Source organism: Balaenoptera physalus, assembly GCF_965194825.1.
Source record: "Balaenoptera physalus genome assembly, chromosome: X".
In the NCBI taxonomy this organism is placed as follows: Eukaryota; Metazoa; Chordata; class Mammalia; order Artiodactyla; family Balaenopteridae; genus Balaenoptera; species Balaenoptera physalus.
In genome coordinates, this window is record NC_138903.1 from 67,178,841 (window position 1) to 67,195,480 (window position 16,640).

At 35.8% G+C, this 16,640-nt stretch overlaps 1 protein-coding gene across 6 annotated transcripts in view; it reads right to left on the reverse strand.

Annotated features, from left to right (window-relative positions):
- The window catches only part of ATRX (ATRX chromatin remodeler), a 242,716-nt gene that overhangs the window by 187,050 nt on the left and 39,026 nt on the right, over nt 1-16,640 (reverse strand). For all 6 annotated transcript variants that reach the window (XM_082447341.1, XM_082447346.1, XM_082447343.1 and 3 more), the window contains one exon: nt 904-1,016. In XM_082447341.1, the coding sequence (XP_082303467.1) occupies nt 904-1,016 (113 nt within the window). The remainder of the gene's footprint in view (nt 1-903; nt 1,017-16,640) is intronic.

Genomic DNA, 16,640 nt, shown 5'->3' on the forward strand with positions numbered 1-16,640 from the left:
GCACCTCAACAAGAGAGCCTGCATGCCGCAAACTACAGAGCCCACGTGCCCTGGAGTCTGCGCGCCACAACTAGAGAAGAGAAAATCCTCACGCCACAACTAGAAAGAAGCCCAAGCACCACAATGAAAGAGCCGGCACACTGCAACTAAGTCCCGACACAACCAAAAATAAACAAAATAAATAAATAATAAATAAATCTTTAAACAAAAAAAAAGAAAATGCTCAGTGAATATCTCGTCAAACTCAGCTTCTGACCCATTCTCTCTTTTCTCCTTCTGGTACTCTAATTACACATATGGCTGAACTTTTCACTGTGATCTACCACTCTTCACCCTTTTTGCACATATTGTGTTTGTGTGCAAGTACGTGTGTGTGTGTGTGTGTGTGTGTGTGTATTCACCTCTTATATATGTGGCTACCCTTAAAAACCTCAAAACAAATTATGGTAATCATCATATATGATACAAGATACTTTTAAAAAGGAAAAAGGGAGGTAGAGAGGAGATGTTGTTTTTTATTAAAAAAAATTTATGTACCAAATCTACTCAAAGAAGTTATCAAACAACATAAAAATGTAACTCATAATACACGAATAACTTCTAGGATAATATATTTCTGTACTATTCCTACAACTTCTAATACTACCTATTTTAAACAGTTAACATTCATCACCCACCTCTATAAAACATTTCCATTACACACAAAACCCTAAGTATATGCTTCTCTAAGCACCTATAACCATAAAACCTTACACTTCTTACTTATCTGAATTAAAATCTCAAGTATCAGATATTATCTAACTACTAGATACACAGGGGCTATTAAAGACTTTAATAACTGCACCTGCTCAAAAATAAACGGAAAATAGACTAGAAGATGTTACACATCCTTTTTCAATTTACCTGTGCTTTGGTTCATCGCAAGTCTTGGAGGAGAACTTGTTTCTTCAGATTCTTCTGATGAGTGTGCCAGAAAGTCATGAAGCTTCTGCACCAATGTATTCAACTTGCTTTCACTGTCAAAATAAAAATTTTAAGAATATCCTAACTTACCAGGTCATATATTAAATTAAATATAAAGTTTAACAAACTGAAAATATATGTACACTGTAAGTGGTCTGAAAGAATGCATACTCAAAATAAGAATTAAAGAAAACGAATTTTCTTTATTTCACTGAGGATATGAAAACATGAGTAACAAAATCTACCTGTACACTTATCTACAATCAAAGTATAATTCAAGGACTGTGATAAACCATAATGGAAAAGAATATGAAAAAGAATGTATATATATGCATATATGTATATCTGAATCACTTTGCTGTACACCTGAAACTAACACATTGTTAATCAACTATACTCCAATATAAAATTAAATTTTTTAAAAAAGTATAATTCAAGGACTGTGATAAACCATAATAGAAAAGAATATGAAAAAGAATGCATCTATATGCATATATGTATAACTGAATCACTTTGCTGTACAACAGAAATTAACACAACACTGTAAAATAACTATACTTGAATAAAATAAATTAAAAAATAAAAAAAGTACTATTCAAGGAAAATGCTGGTAGTATGAGATTTTGCTTTACATCATTTAAAATAATAATCCAGCAATTTATCAAATATATTTCCTGAGCACTTAGTCTCTGGAAGCCTTCAGTAGTTCTTTTGTTTATTATTCTATTTTCTGCTTAGAACAGAATAAATGTATAAATGACAAACACTAAGATGAATAAAACATAGAACAGGACCTAGAAGAGCTCACAGATTCCCAAGGAAATATTTATGTAACTAAATTATTACAGCATATCCTATTAAGTTACGTAATAAGTGTATCTGTAATCCAACAAACAGGGTTAAAAAAGTTAAAAGTTTAAAATGCAGAAAATAAACATATACCCCATTTCTAATAAAAGATTTCCTAAACTTAAAAGCAAGAAAGAAAATAGATAAAACTGATTTCATTGGAATTCAAAACTTCTGTGTATGAAAAGATACCATCAAGAAAGTGAAGAGACAACCCACATAGCTGATGACAACTATTTTCAAACCATATATCTGAAAAGGCATTAATAATCCTTTTATAAAATATATACCCTTTTAATAATGTAAAGAATTCTTACAATTAAACAGTAAAAAAGCAAACCCAATTTGAAATGTTTTTTTTTAAACATTTAACCTTACTAATTTTTTTTTTAAGTTTAATTTTTATTTATTTATTTATTTATTTATGGCTGTGCTGGGTCTTCGTTTCTGTGCGAGGGCTTTCTCTAGTTGTGGCAAGTGGGGGCCACTCCTCATCACGGTGCGCGGGCCTCTCATTATCGCAGCCTCTCTTGTTGCGGAGCACAGGCTCCAGACGCGCAGGCTCAGTAATTGTGGCTCACGGGCCTAGTTGCTCCGCGGCATGTGGGATCCTCCCAGACCAGGGCTCGAACCCCTGTCCCCTGCATTGGCAGGCAGACTCTCAACCACTGCGCCACCAGGGAAGCCCCTGAAATGGGTTTTAAAGAACTTAGATATACAACAACTCAACAACAAAAAACCAAACAACCCAATTGAAAAATGGGCAGAAGACCTAAATAGACATTTCTCCAAAGAAGACATACAGATGGCCAGCAGGCACATGAAAAGATGCTCAACATCGCAAATTATTAGAGAAATGTAAATCAAAACTACAATGCAGTACCACCTCATACCAGTCAGAATGGCCATCATTAAAAACTCTACAAATAACAAATGATGGAGAGGGTGTGGAGAAAAGGGAACCCTCCTACACTGCTGGTAGGAATATAAGTTGGTGTAGCCACTGTGGAAAACAGTATGGAGGTTCCTCAGAAAACTAAAATAGAATTACCATATGATCCAGCAATCCTACTCTTGGGCATATATCCAGACAAAACTATAATTCAAAAAGATACATGCACCCCTATGTTCATAGCAGCACTATTCACAATAGCCAAAACATGGAAACAACCTAAATGTCCACTGACAGATGAATGGATAAAGAAGATGTGGTACATATATACAATGAAATACTACTTAGCCATAAAAAAGAACAAAATCGGGCTTCCCTGGTGGCGCAGTGGTTGAGAGTCTGCCTGCCAATGCAGGGGACACGGGTTCGAGCCCTGGTCTGAGAAGATCCCACATGCCGAAGAGCAACTAGGCCCGTGAGCCACAGTTACTGAGCCTGCGCGTCTAGAGCCTGTGCTCCGCAACAAGAGAGGTCACGACAGTGAGAGGCCCGCGCACCGCGATGAAGAGTGGCCCCCACTTGCCACAACTTGAGAAAGCCCTCGCACAGAAACGAAGACCCAACACAGCCATAAATAAATAAATAAATAAATAAACCCAAAGTTTAAAAAAAAAAAAGAAAGAAAAAAAATTATATTTAAAAAAAAAAGAACAAAAGAACAAAATCATGCCATTTGCAGCAACACGCATGCAACTAGAGATCACCATACTAAGTGAAGTAACTCAGGAAGAGAAAGACAAATACCACATGATATCACTTATATGTGGAATCTAAAATATGACATAAATGAACCTATGTATGAAACAAAAACAGAACCACAGACATAGAGAGCAGACTGGTGGTTGTCAAGGGGGAGGGGGTTGGGGGAGGGATAGGGTGGGAGGTTGGGGGTAGCAGATGTAAGATTTTATATATAGAATGGATAAACAACAAGGTCCTACTGTATAGCACAGAGAACTATATTCAATATCCTATGATAGACCATAATGGAAAAGAATATTTTTAAAAAAGAATGTATATATATATGTATAACTGAATCACTTTGCTGTGCAGCAGAAATCAACACAACATTGTAAGTCAATTATACCTCGATAAAAAAAAGAAGTTAGATATACAATTCTAAGAATATACACAAATAGGAAGCACATGAAAAAATGCTCAAGATTGTTAATGATTAGAGCAAAATATAAATCAAAACCACAATGAGATACTATTTTACACTCTTTAGAATGGATATGATAATAATTTTTTAAAAATAAAGGTTGGCAAGGATGTAAAGAAATTGGAACTCACATACATTGCTGGTGGGAATGTAAAATGGGACAGTCAGTATGAAAAACATTTTAGTAGTAATTCAAAAAGTTAAACACAGAGTTACCAAATAACCCAGCAATTCCACTCCTAGATATATACGCAAGAGAATGAAAACATATGCCCACACTCAAAAAACTATACACAAAAGTTCATAGCAGCAATACTCATAACAGCCAAAAAGTGAAAAGTACCCAAATATCCATCAACTGATGAAGAGACAATGGGATATTATACCCCAATTAAAAGGAATGAAATATTCATCTATACTAAGCATGGATGAACCTTGGAAACTTTGTGCTAAAAAATGCAGACACAAATTCCTACATATTGGATGATTCCATTTATATATGTAAAATGTCCAAGTAGGCAAATCCACAGAGGCAGAAAGTAGATTAGTGGGTGCCAGGGGATAAAGGAAGGGGGAAATTGGGTGGTATGGGTTACCTTTTGGGGGCAATGAAAATATTCTAAAATTAGGAAGTGGTGACAATTGTACAATATTGTGCATTTAGTAAAAACTTTAAAAACTAAATTATATACTAAAATGGTTTAAATGGTTAATTTTATTTTATGTGAATTTCACCTCAATGGAAAATGCAAAATAGAGAAAGGAATTCAAGAATGTATCTGAGTAATAAAACTTTACATAAAAAATAAAACTTGTGCATGCAACCTCCAAAAACATAACCAAAATTTAATAGGCAAACTCATCTGAAAATAAAGAGATAAAGATTCTTATTATACTAAATAATACTGGGAATTCCCTGGCGGTCAAGTGGTTAGGACTCCATGCTTCCACTGCAGAGGGCACGGGTTTGATCCCTGGTGGGGGAAACTAAGATCCCGCAAGCCATGTGGCATGGCCAAAAAATAATAACAATACTAAATTCCCAGTAGATAAATGATTAAAAGACAAAAAAATTTTTAAAAAGGGAATATAACTGTGTAACAAAAGAAAATGGGAGAAAAAGCACTCCAGCCTCACTAATCATCAAAAGAATGCACATTAAAACACTAGGAAACAGGTAACATCTCGGTCAGGCCTTCATGGGCCAGATACCACCCTGATTCAAGCAGGGTGCTGGGCTCCAAACCCAGTGGCCCCTCTGTACCATTTTTCTACGTTTGGTTAGGAAGAACCCAAGATATTTAGTGAATGAAAAAGAAATGAAATTAACAGGCATACTGCAACTAGACATTGTGTGTGGGATTTTGGTTGTTTTGATGGAGAGCGTTGTTTTAAATAATCTTGAAACAAACTTGACTCTAGAATATAGGTACCAAGAGGGTATGGTTTCTACTTTTTGCCATAACCTTCCTTTGGAAATGAGTCAGACGTACAAAAAGATTATCATCAAGTCACTCAGTATCCTTAATCTTCAATTAGAGAATGGAACCAGATGAAAAGATGCTACATGTCAACCAATGGCACACAATATTTCTGGTAACCAAAATTTAAAAATAAGAATGGACGATGTCATTCTACATCTTGTTCCATCAACAGATTACCAAACAGCAAGAGCGTTGTACTTTAGAAATGAAAGAGTACAGCAAACCAGCATAATGATGATTATCGCACTCATTCCTAGAATTCACAGCAATCCAACCATAAAGCCAGCTATCACGTGAATTCATACTGTAGCTGAACAAGGTCAAGACTATGGATAAATCAATGAAGCCCATTAACAGTACCTCAATATGCAAAAATTAAAACAAGAGGATACAATCAGAACTTTTTTGTTCTCTGAAGGACAGCATTCTTAGGAATGAACATATTTGTGTAATATTACACATTATGAGACCAGCTAGAAGTCCAATGGTGAAAAAAAAATTGATACTTAAAAAATTTGCCCACTCATTTGAAACATCTTCTCTAAGGGCAGATGTGATATTTGGAAATAGCAAAATGTCATTTAGAGTCAAGTATGGTGAATAATGAAAGATTATCAGGTGCATTAAAATTAGTTTTTGCCAAACTCCAAAGTATTCCTGAAGACTTAATTTCTTGCATGTCTTCTAAATTGGTTACAAAAGGAGAGTTCTTGAAGTATCCTCAGGAATGACATCATCATTGGTTTCAGTATGGCCTCCAAGGGTGACTATTTAGAAGGGAAATATTCATTCATTTATAAAAGCTCTGATGTCAGCTTTTAAAAATCTGCCTCATTTCTAGAGTCATACATTGGAGATGGTCCTTGGAATTAAGTCTTATTTGTGGAAATGATATTTTAAACACACCAAATAAACTGTTTAAAAGACAACACTTATCAACCCTTTTGTAAATTGAAGGATCTTTTCCTAAGGCAAAACTGCACACATTAACTTATCAGTTTTATAATTGTGAACTATTCTAAGTTATTTTTATTAAATCCAGACGTGGCTGTCACTCTCTTCCTCCTCCACCAAAATGTGAAGCTTACTCCACCAGTACTATACATTACTTAATTCTAGGTTCTAGGTATAAGTCCTTAAAATGATCCTTAAGAGTAGTTAAAAATCTTGATTGAAGAAGAATCTGATCAGCCTTCATACTCACAAACACACAATTACAACATGGGCTTGATGTAAATGACCAATGACATCTAATCTACCTATCTTCAAGAGGAACAAAAAAAATTCTAAATTCCTAATGTAAGCTAACCATATAAATGACTGGATTTCAGACAACTTTTAAGTACTAATGTCAGTGTTTTTAACTATGGGCCATTTTCTTCACCCTGAATGTTTTATAACATTTCTTCCATGAGAAATGTGGAGTTCTAAAAATTACTAGTGTTTCACCTCTTTTGCATTATTTGGAGAAGTATATGTGTAAAGGAGCTGGCCTTTTTTAAAGTAAACTTTTCATTTTGAGATAATCGTAGATTCACATGCAGTTGTAAGAAAGATCCTGTGTATGCATTATCCAGTATTCCACAATGGTAACATCCTAAACTATTTTTCGGGAATTCCCTGGTTGGCCAGTGGTTAGGACACAGTGCTTTCCCTACTGTGGGCCCAAATTCAATCCCTGTTTGGGGCACTAATATCCCACGAGCCCCACGGCATGGCCAAACAAAAACAAAACAAAGGGATTAACCAAGATGGCGGAGTAGAAGGACGTGCTCTCACTCCCTCTTGCAAGAGCACCAGAATCACAACTGGCTGCTGGACAATCATCGACAGGAAGACACTGGAACTCACCAAGGAGGATACCCCACGTCCAAGGACAGAGGAGAAGCCACAGTGAGATGGTAGGAGGGGCGCAATCACATCAAGCCTCTTAGATAGCCTCAACCACCAGAAGACAGACAGCAGAAGCAAGAAAAACTACAATCCTGCAGCCGGTGGACCAAAACCCACAGTTACAGAAAGACAGACAAGATGAAAAGGCAGAGGGCTATATATCAGATGAAGGAACAAGAAAAAACCCCAGAAACACAACTAAATGAAGTAGAGATAGGCAACCTTCCAGAAAAAGAATTCAGAATAATGATAGTGAAGATGATCCAGGACCTCAGAATAAGAATGGAGGCAAAGATTGAGAAGATGCAAGAAATGTTTAACAAAGACCTAGAAGAATTAAAGAACAAACAAACAGAGATGACCAATACAATAACTGATGAAAAATACACTAGAAGGAATCAATAGCAGAATAACTGAGGCAGAAGAACGGATAAGTGACCTGGAAGACAGAATGGTGGAATTCACTGCTGCGGAACAGACTAAAGAAAAAAGAATGAGAAGAAATGAAGACAGCCTAAGAGACCTCTGGGACAACATTAAACGCAACAACATTCGCATTATAGGGGTCCCAGAAGGAGAAGAGAGAGAGAAAGGGCCAGAGAAAATATTTGAAGAGAATACAGTCGAAAACTTCCCTAACATAGGAAAGGAAATAGCCATCCAAGCCCAGGAAGCGCAGAGAGTCCCATACAGGATAAACCCAAGGAGAAACACGCCGAGACACATAGTAATCAAAATGGCAAATATTAAAGACAAAGAAAAATTATTGAAAGCAGCAAGGGAAAAACGACAAATAACATACAAGGGAACTCCCATAAGGTTAACAGCTGATTTCTCAGCAGAAACTCTACAAGCCAGAAGGGAGTGGCATGATATACTTAAAGTGATGAAAGGGAAGAAACTACAACCAAGATTACTCTACCCGGCAAAGATCTCATTCAGATTTGATGGAGAAATCAAAAGCTTTACAGACAAGCAAAAGCTAAGAGAATTCAGCACCACCAAACCAGCTCTACAACAAATGCTAAAGGAACTTCTCTAAGTGGGAAACACAAGAGAAGAAAAGGACCTACAAAAACAAACCCAAAACAATTAAGAAAATGGTCATAGGAACATACATATCGATAATTACCTTAAACGTGAATGGATTAAATGCTCCAACCAAAAGACACAGGCTTGCTGAATGGATACAAAAACAAGACCCATATATATGCTGTCTACAAGAGACCCACTTCAGACCTAGGGACACATACAGACTGAAAAGGAGGGGATGGAAAAAGATATTCCATGCAAATGGAAATCAAAAGAAAGCTGGAGTAGCAATACTCATATCAGATAAAATAGACTTTAAAATAAAGAATGTTACAAGAGACAAGGAAGGACACTACATAATGATCAGGGGATCAATCCAAGAAGAAGATATAACAATTATAAATATATATGCACCCAACATAGGAGCACCTCAATACATAAGGCAACTGCTAACAGCTATAAAAGAGGAAATCGACAGTAACACAATAGTAGTGGGGAACTTTAACACCTCAATTACACCAATGCACAGATCATCCAAAATGAAAATAAATAAGGAAACAGAAGCTTTAAATGACACAATAGACCAGATAGATTTAATTGATATTTATAGGACATTCCATCCAAAAACAGATTACACTTTCTTCTCAAGTGCGCAGGGAATATTCTCCAGGATAGATCACATCTTGGGCCACAAATCAAGCCTCAGTAAATTTAAGAAAATTGAAATCATATCCAGCATCTTCTGTGACCACAACGCTATGAGATTAGAAATGAATTACAGGGAATAAAATGTAAAAGACACAAACACATGGAGGCTAAACAATACGTTACTAAGTAACCAAGAGATCACTGAAGAAATCAAAGAGGAAATCAAAAAATACCTAGAGACAAATGACAATGAAAACACGACGACCCAAAACCTATGGGATGCAGCAAAAGCAGTTCTAAGAGGGAAGCTTATAGCTATACAAGCCTACCTAAAGAAACAAGAAAAATCTCAAGTAAACAATCTAACCTTACACCTAAAGGAACTAGAGAAAGAAGAACAAACAAAACCCAAAGTTAGTAGAAGGAAAGAAATCATAAAGATCAGAGCAGAAATAAATGAAATAGAAACAAAGAAAACAATAGCAAAGATCAATAAAACTAAAAGCTGGTTCTTTGAGAAGATAAACAAAATTGATAAGCCATTAGCCAGACTCATCAAGAAAAAGAGGGAGAGGACTCAAATCAATAAAATCAGAAATGAAAAAGGAGAAGTTACAACAGACACTGCAGAAATACAAAGCATCCTAAGAGACTACTACAAACAACTTTATGCCAATAAAATGGACAACCTGGAAGAAATGGACAAATTCTTAGAAAGGTATAACCTTCCAAGACTGAACCAGGAAGAAACAGAAAATATGAACAGACCAATCACAAACCATGAAATTGAAACTGTGATTAAAAATCTTCCAACAAACAAAAGTCCAGGACCAGATGGCTTCACATGTGAATTCTATCAAACATTCAGAGAAGAGCTAACACCTATCCTTCTCAAACTCTTCCAAAAAATTGTAGAGGAAGGAACACTCCCAAACTCATTCTATGAGGCCACCATCACCCTGATACCAAAACCAGACAGAGACACTACAAAGAAAGAAAATTACAGACCAATATCACTGATGAATATAGATGCAAAAATCCTCAACAAAATACTAGCAAACAGAATCCAACAACACATTAAAAGGATCATACACCACGATCAAGTGGGATTTATCCCAGGGATGCAAGGATTCTTCAATATACGCAAATCAATCAATGTGATACACCATATTAACAAATTGAAGAAGAAAAACCATATGATCATCTCAATAGATGCAGAAAAAGCTTTTGACAAAATTCAACACCCATTTAGGATAAAAACTCTCCAGAAAGTGGGCATAGAGGGAACCTACCTCAACATAATAAAGGCCATATATGACAAACCCACAGCAAACATCATTCTCAATAGTGAAAAACTGAAAGCATTTCCTCTAAGATCAGGAAAGAGACAAGGATGTCCACTCTCACCACTATTATTCAACATAGTTCTGGAAGTCCTAGCCACGGCAATCAGAGAAGAAAAAGAAATAAAAGGAATACAAACTGGAAAAGAAGAAGTAAAACTGTCACTGTTTGCGGATGACATGATATTATACATAGAGAATCCTAAAACTGCCACCAGAAAACTGCTAGAGCTAATTAATGAATATGGTAAAGTTGCAGGGTACAAAATTAATGCACAGAAATCTCTTGCATTCCTATACACTAATGATGAAAAATCTGAAAGAGAAATTATGGAAACACTCCCATTTACCATTGCAACTAAAAGAATAAAATACCTAGGAATAAACCTACCTAGGGAGACAAAAGACCTGTATGCAGAAAACTATAAGACACTGATGAAAGAAATTAAAGATGATACCAACAGATGGAGAGATATACCATGTTCTTGGATTGGAAGAATCAACATTGTGAAAATGACTCTACTACCCAAAGCAATCTACAGATTCAGTGCAATCCCTATCAAATTACCAATGGCATTTTTTACGGAACTAGAACAAATCATCTTAAAATTTGTATGGAGACACAAAAGACCCCGAATAGCCAAAGCAGTCTTGAGGGGAAAAAACGGAGCTGGAGGAATCAGACTCCCTGACTTCAGACTATACTACAAAGCTACAATAATCAAGACAATATGGTACTGGCACAAAAACAGAAACATAGATCAATGGAACAAGATAGAAAGCCCAGAGATAAACCCACGCACCTATGGTCAACTAATCTATGACAAAGGAGGCAAAGATATACAATGGAGAAAAGACAGTCTCTTCAATAAGTGGTGCTGGGAAAACTGGACAGCTACATGTAAAAGAATGAAATTAGAATACTCCCTAACACCATACACAAAAATAAACTCAAAATGGATTCGAGACCTAAATGTAAGACTGGACACTATAAAACTCTTAGAGGAAAACATAGGAAGAACACTCTTTGACATAAATCACAGCAAGATCTTTTTTGATCCACCTCCTAGAGTAATGGAAATAAAAACAAAAATAAACAAATGGGACCTAATGAAACTTCAATGCTTTTGCACAGCAAAGGAAACCATAAACAAGACGAAAAGACAACCCTCAGAATGGGAGAAAATATTTGCAAACGAATCAACGGACAAAGGATTAATCTGCAAAATATATAAAGAGCTCATTCAGCTCAATATTAAAGAAACAAACACCCCAATCCAAAAATGGGCAGAAGACCTAAATAGACATTTCTCCAAAGAAGACATACAGATGGCCACGAAGCACATGAAAAGATGCTCAACATCACTAATTATTAGAGAAATGCAAATCAAAACTACAATGAGGTATCACCTCACACCAGTTAGAATGGGCATCATCAGAAAATCTACAAACAACAAACGCTGGAGAGGGTGTGGAGAAAAGGGAACCCTCTTGCACTGTTGGTGGGAATGTAAATTGATACAGCCACTATGGAGAACAATATGGAGGTTCCTTAAAAAACTAAAAATAGAATTACCATATGACCCAGCAATCCCACTACTGGGCATATACCCAGAGAAAACCATAATTCAAAAAGACACATGCACCCGAATGTTCATTGCGGCACTATTTACAATAGCCAGGTCATGGAAGCAACCTAAATGCCCATCAACAGACGAATGGATAAAGAAGTTGTGGTACATATATACAATGGAATATTACTCAGCTATAAAAAGGAACGAAATTGAGCCATTTGTTGAGACGTGGATGGATCTAGACACTGTCATACAGAGTGAAGTAAGTCAGAAAGAGAAAAACAAATATTGTATATTAACGCATGTATGTGGAACCTAGAAAAATGGTACAGATGAGCCGGTTTGCAGGGCAGAAGTTGAGACACAGATGTAGAGAACGGACATATGGACACCAAGGGGGGAAAACTGTGGTGGGTTGGGGATGGTGCTGTGCTGAATTGGGCGATTGGGATTGACATGTATACACTGATGTGTATAAAATTGATGCCTAATAAGAACCTGCAGTATAAAAAAACAAACAAACAAAACAACTAATACTAAACTTTCATTGGGTTATTTGTATGGAAATATGTTAATATAAATGTTTCAGACATTACATGAAATTTCTAAAAATCTTATATGTTCTGGTATAATGTTATAAGTCATAATCCTAGTTATTACCTTAAAATGTATATCTCAGAAATAACTAATTTTCTTGTCAACTGCATTATTATGAACTTTCATCAAATTTTTAACAGTGGTCATTTTTAAGTCTTTTGTCATTTACAGACAGTTCTGGGTGTACTCTGATGCTTTTGCAAATATGTTCCTATAAAAGGGTTTCATCTTTAAGAAATTCATGGAAAAGACTCTGACAAGTACAGGTTTCTGGTAACTGACTGTACTGCTGAACTGAATGAATAAGCATTTTCAGAACTCTAATGAAAAACTGATGAACTCATAAAAGTGCTAACAAAAGATCAAGATGGAAAAAAAATTAATTACATGGGACTGAGTGATCTGATGAAGATGAGTATAATCTTTGTGACTTTCTGTCTGAATTAAAAAAAAAAATCCAACAAGGACTCAGAGGCAAAGAATATACAAATCAATTTTCACTGCAAAGTAAAGGAGCTGTTACAGTGGAGGATTACTGGACTGAATGTCAATATTATGACATAGTATGAGTGTGTTTCATGTTTGGTAATTGCAATCATTGTTGCTTTTGTTGTGGTAATCCATGTACAATGCTTGGTGTCAGTCTATTTATCTCTTGTAAAAATAAAATACAGTGTGTGTGTGTGAAAAAAAAAACAAACTCCAAGCAAACTAGGAATAGAAAAGGAACATACTGAAACTCATAAAGATGATCTACAAACAACCTATACCGACATTATAAAAAAAAAAAAAAAAGAGTCTGGGCTGGGTATCTGTAGCTCTAACTGCACGCTGTCCTTTACAATTTGCTCATGATGTTCATTTTGGCCTGACTTTAAGCGGGAAGACAGCACACCATGATCTACCTCAGGCCTACTCATTACCTAAAGGAATCACTGGCCAGTCACAAAAACCAGTAACTAATTTAGCTTCTGAATTTAGTACATGCCGTACATTCAGGTCAGACTTGCTTTCTCTGCACACACATTGTTTTGTTCTGGAACATAAATCTTTCTATATAGATGCCAAGGGGAAGCACAGAATTAGCGTCCTCATCTATGTAGCTCCCAGATTGAAAACAAAGAAACAAAAAAACCACCCAAAAGCCCAGAACCCTTAAGTCCTCACTTAATAGCAGGCTTATATGAATTCTCATCAGAGCAGTTGTTGGTGAGTTTAGGTAGGATAGGACAAGTGTCTTTGCCTGAAGCCATCACTGCCAGTAGTGACAGGAATTCTCATCTAGAACTTCACTAGTCTACTAGTCTAATTATGATGTCATTGCTGCCTCAGATCTAACAATGTTTTGCTAATTTCATAGCAACCCATAGCAGTTACTTTAGCAGTTAATTAAGAGTGTGGCGCTTAGAGCTATTTCCGTTGTTTTTAATACACCTTGAGTACATCATCATTCTTATCATGAACACTTAAAAAATAAGGATGCTTGCAGATATATTACAAATTTGACAGATACTAGAAAATATACTGGACTAAAGAATTATTATTCACAAATAATCACTTCAAATTAACACTATTTACCCTTAGCTGATTTTCCTCTTTACATACTGCACGTGGTTGATATGTGTCCCATTTATGTTTCACCATTACTTAGACACACTTTAAGGTGTAAATCAAACTTGCCTAAACCCAAACCAATCCAACCCATTTTATCTCCTAAGATTTGAGTTATATCGCAGAATATTTTAGGTAACAAAACTCATTTCAATAAAGAAAGGTTATGAGTGAGGATGAGCACCTAAATTACTAGGCCAGAGACATGGAGGGTTATTACTGCTAATACTCCTAGCCAGGAGGAGGAAAAATGTTAGGCTGAGCAGGAAGAATGACTGCAATGTACACTGCCTTGGTGAGAGTACTAACTGAATACATATCCGGCAACAGTCTGGAGAGAACTTCCTAGATCTGGATAGTCAGAAAGGTTTAGAGAAGAGTAATGTTAATACACAAAACTTTACAGAACCTTAAAAACTGAAGCATTGGTTTCTACATATAACATTAGGACGTACTACAATCCAGAAACCTGGTTTGCAAATGTTAAGGAAATAACAATTGATGAAAACAATCCGGGAAGGAGGGAATGAGGGAGGAGCAATCCACTGAAGATGAAGTAGACTGAGGCATTAATGTCCTTCAAAAACTGTAGCTTTCACTAGAAAAATTAGCAATATTTACATGAGTAAGTGGCATTTAGATTTCTGAATGTTGATTATCTTTCCTGATATACTATACCTTTAAAATCACCTTACATAAAATAATCTCAGGGACTGTGGTGATCATTTTACAAGGCATAAAAATACTGAATCACTATGTTGTATACCTGAAACTAATGTAATATTGTAAATCAATTATACTTCAATTTTTAAAAATTCTTTAAGTAAATAAATAAATGGTTAAAAAATCAAAAAAAAAAACAAAAAACAAAACAAAAACTATTTTTCATTTTCACCCATTCATCTACCTGCTCGCACAGATGGGTGGCTGTCTTCTAGCAATGGACAATATAGATTCTCTAAAATTTGGACATATGTTCATGAGTATACTCAAGATACAAGATTAATATACAGATAGTTATTGCATTTCTGGGGACTTCCCTGGTGGTCCAGTGGCTAAGACTCTGCGCTCCCAATGCAGGGGACCTGGTTCGATCCCTGGTCACGGAACTAGATCCCACATGCCGCAACTAAAAAGACCCCACATGCCGCAACTAAAGATCCTGCATGCCACAACGAAGATCCCGCGTGCCGCAACTAAGACCCGATGCAGCCAAATAAGTAAATAAATATTTTTTAAAAAAAGAAAAAAGAAATCTGTTGCACTTCTTTACACTAATAATGAAATATCAGAAAGAGAAAGTAAAAAAATCCGATTTAAAATAGCATCCAAGGAGTTCCCAAGCAGTCCAGTGGTTAGGACTCAGTGTTTTCACTGCCGTGGCCTGGGTTCAATAACCCTGTTCTGAAACCAAGATCCTGCAAACCGAACAGTGCACCCAAAGAAACAAACAAAACTTAAAATTAAGATAATTTTTAAAAATAAATAATATGATATTATAGCATACAAAAAAATAAAATACCTAGGGAAAAAACCTAGGAGGTGAAAGACCTATACCCTAAGAACTATAAAACACGGAAAAAGGAAACTGAGAACTAGGAAAAAGGAAACTGAAGTTGACTCAAAGAAATGGAAAGATATTCCATGCTCTTGGTTTGGAAGAATAAATATTGGTAAAATGGCCATACTATCCTAAGCAGTCTACAGATTTAATATGATCCTTATAAAATTACCCATGACATTCTTCACAGGACTAGACTACATAATCCTAAAAGTAACAGGGAACCACAAAAGACCTGGAATTGCCAAAGCAATCCTAAGGGAAAAGAACAAAGCTGGAGGCATAACTCTCCCAAATTTCAAACAATACTATAAAGCTACAGTAATAAAAAAGTGTGGTACTGGCACAAAAACAGACATATAGATCAATGTAACACAATAGAGAGCCCAGAAATAAACCCACACACCTAGGGTCAATCAACCTTCAACAAAGGAGGCAAGAATATATAATGGAGAAAAGACAGTCTCTTCAACAAGTGGTGTTGGGAAAGCTGGACAACCTCATGTAAATCAATGAAGTTAGAACATTCCCTCATACCATATACAAAAAAAAACGTAAAATAAAGACCTAAACATGAGACACGACACCATAAAACTCCTAGAAGAGAGCATAGGTAAAACATTCTCTGACATAAATCATACCAATGTTTTCTTAGGTCACTCTGCCAAGGCAATAGAAATAAAAACAAAAATAATAAAATGGGACCTAATCAAACTTAAAACCTTTTACACAACAAAGGAAACCATGAACAAAGTAAAAAGAAAACCTACGGACTCAGAAAAAACATGTGCATGTGATGCGACCAACAAGGGATTAATGTCAAAAACATACAAACAGCTCATACAACTCAATAGAAAAAAAACAAACAACCCAATCAAAAAATGAGCAGAAGACCTAAACAGACATTTCTCCAAAAAAGAAATGGACAACAGGCACATGAAAAGATGCTCAACATTGTTAATTATTAGAGA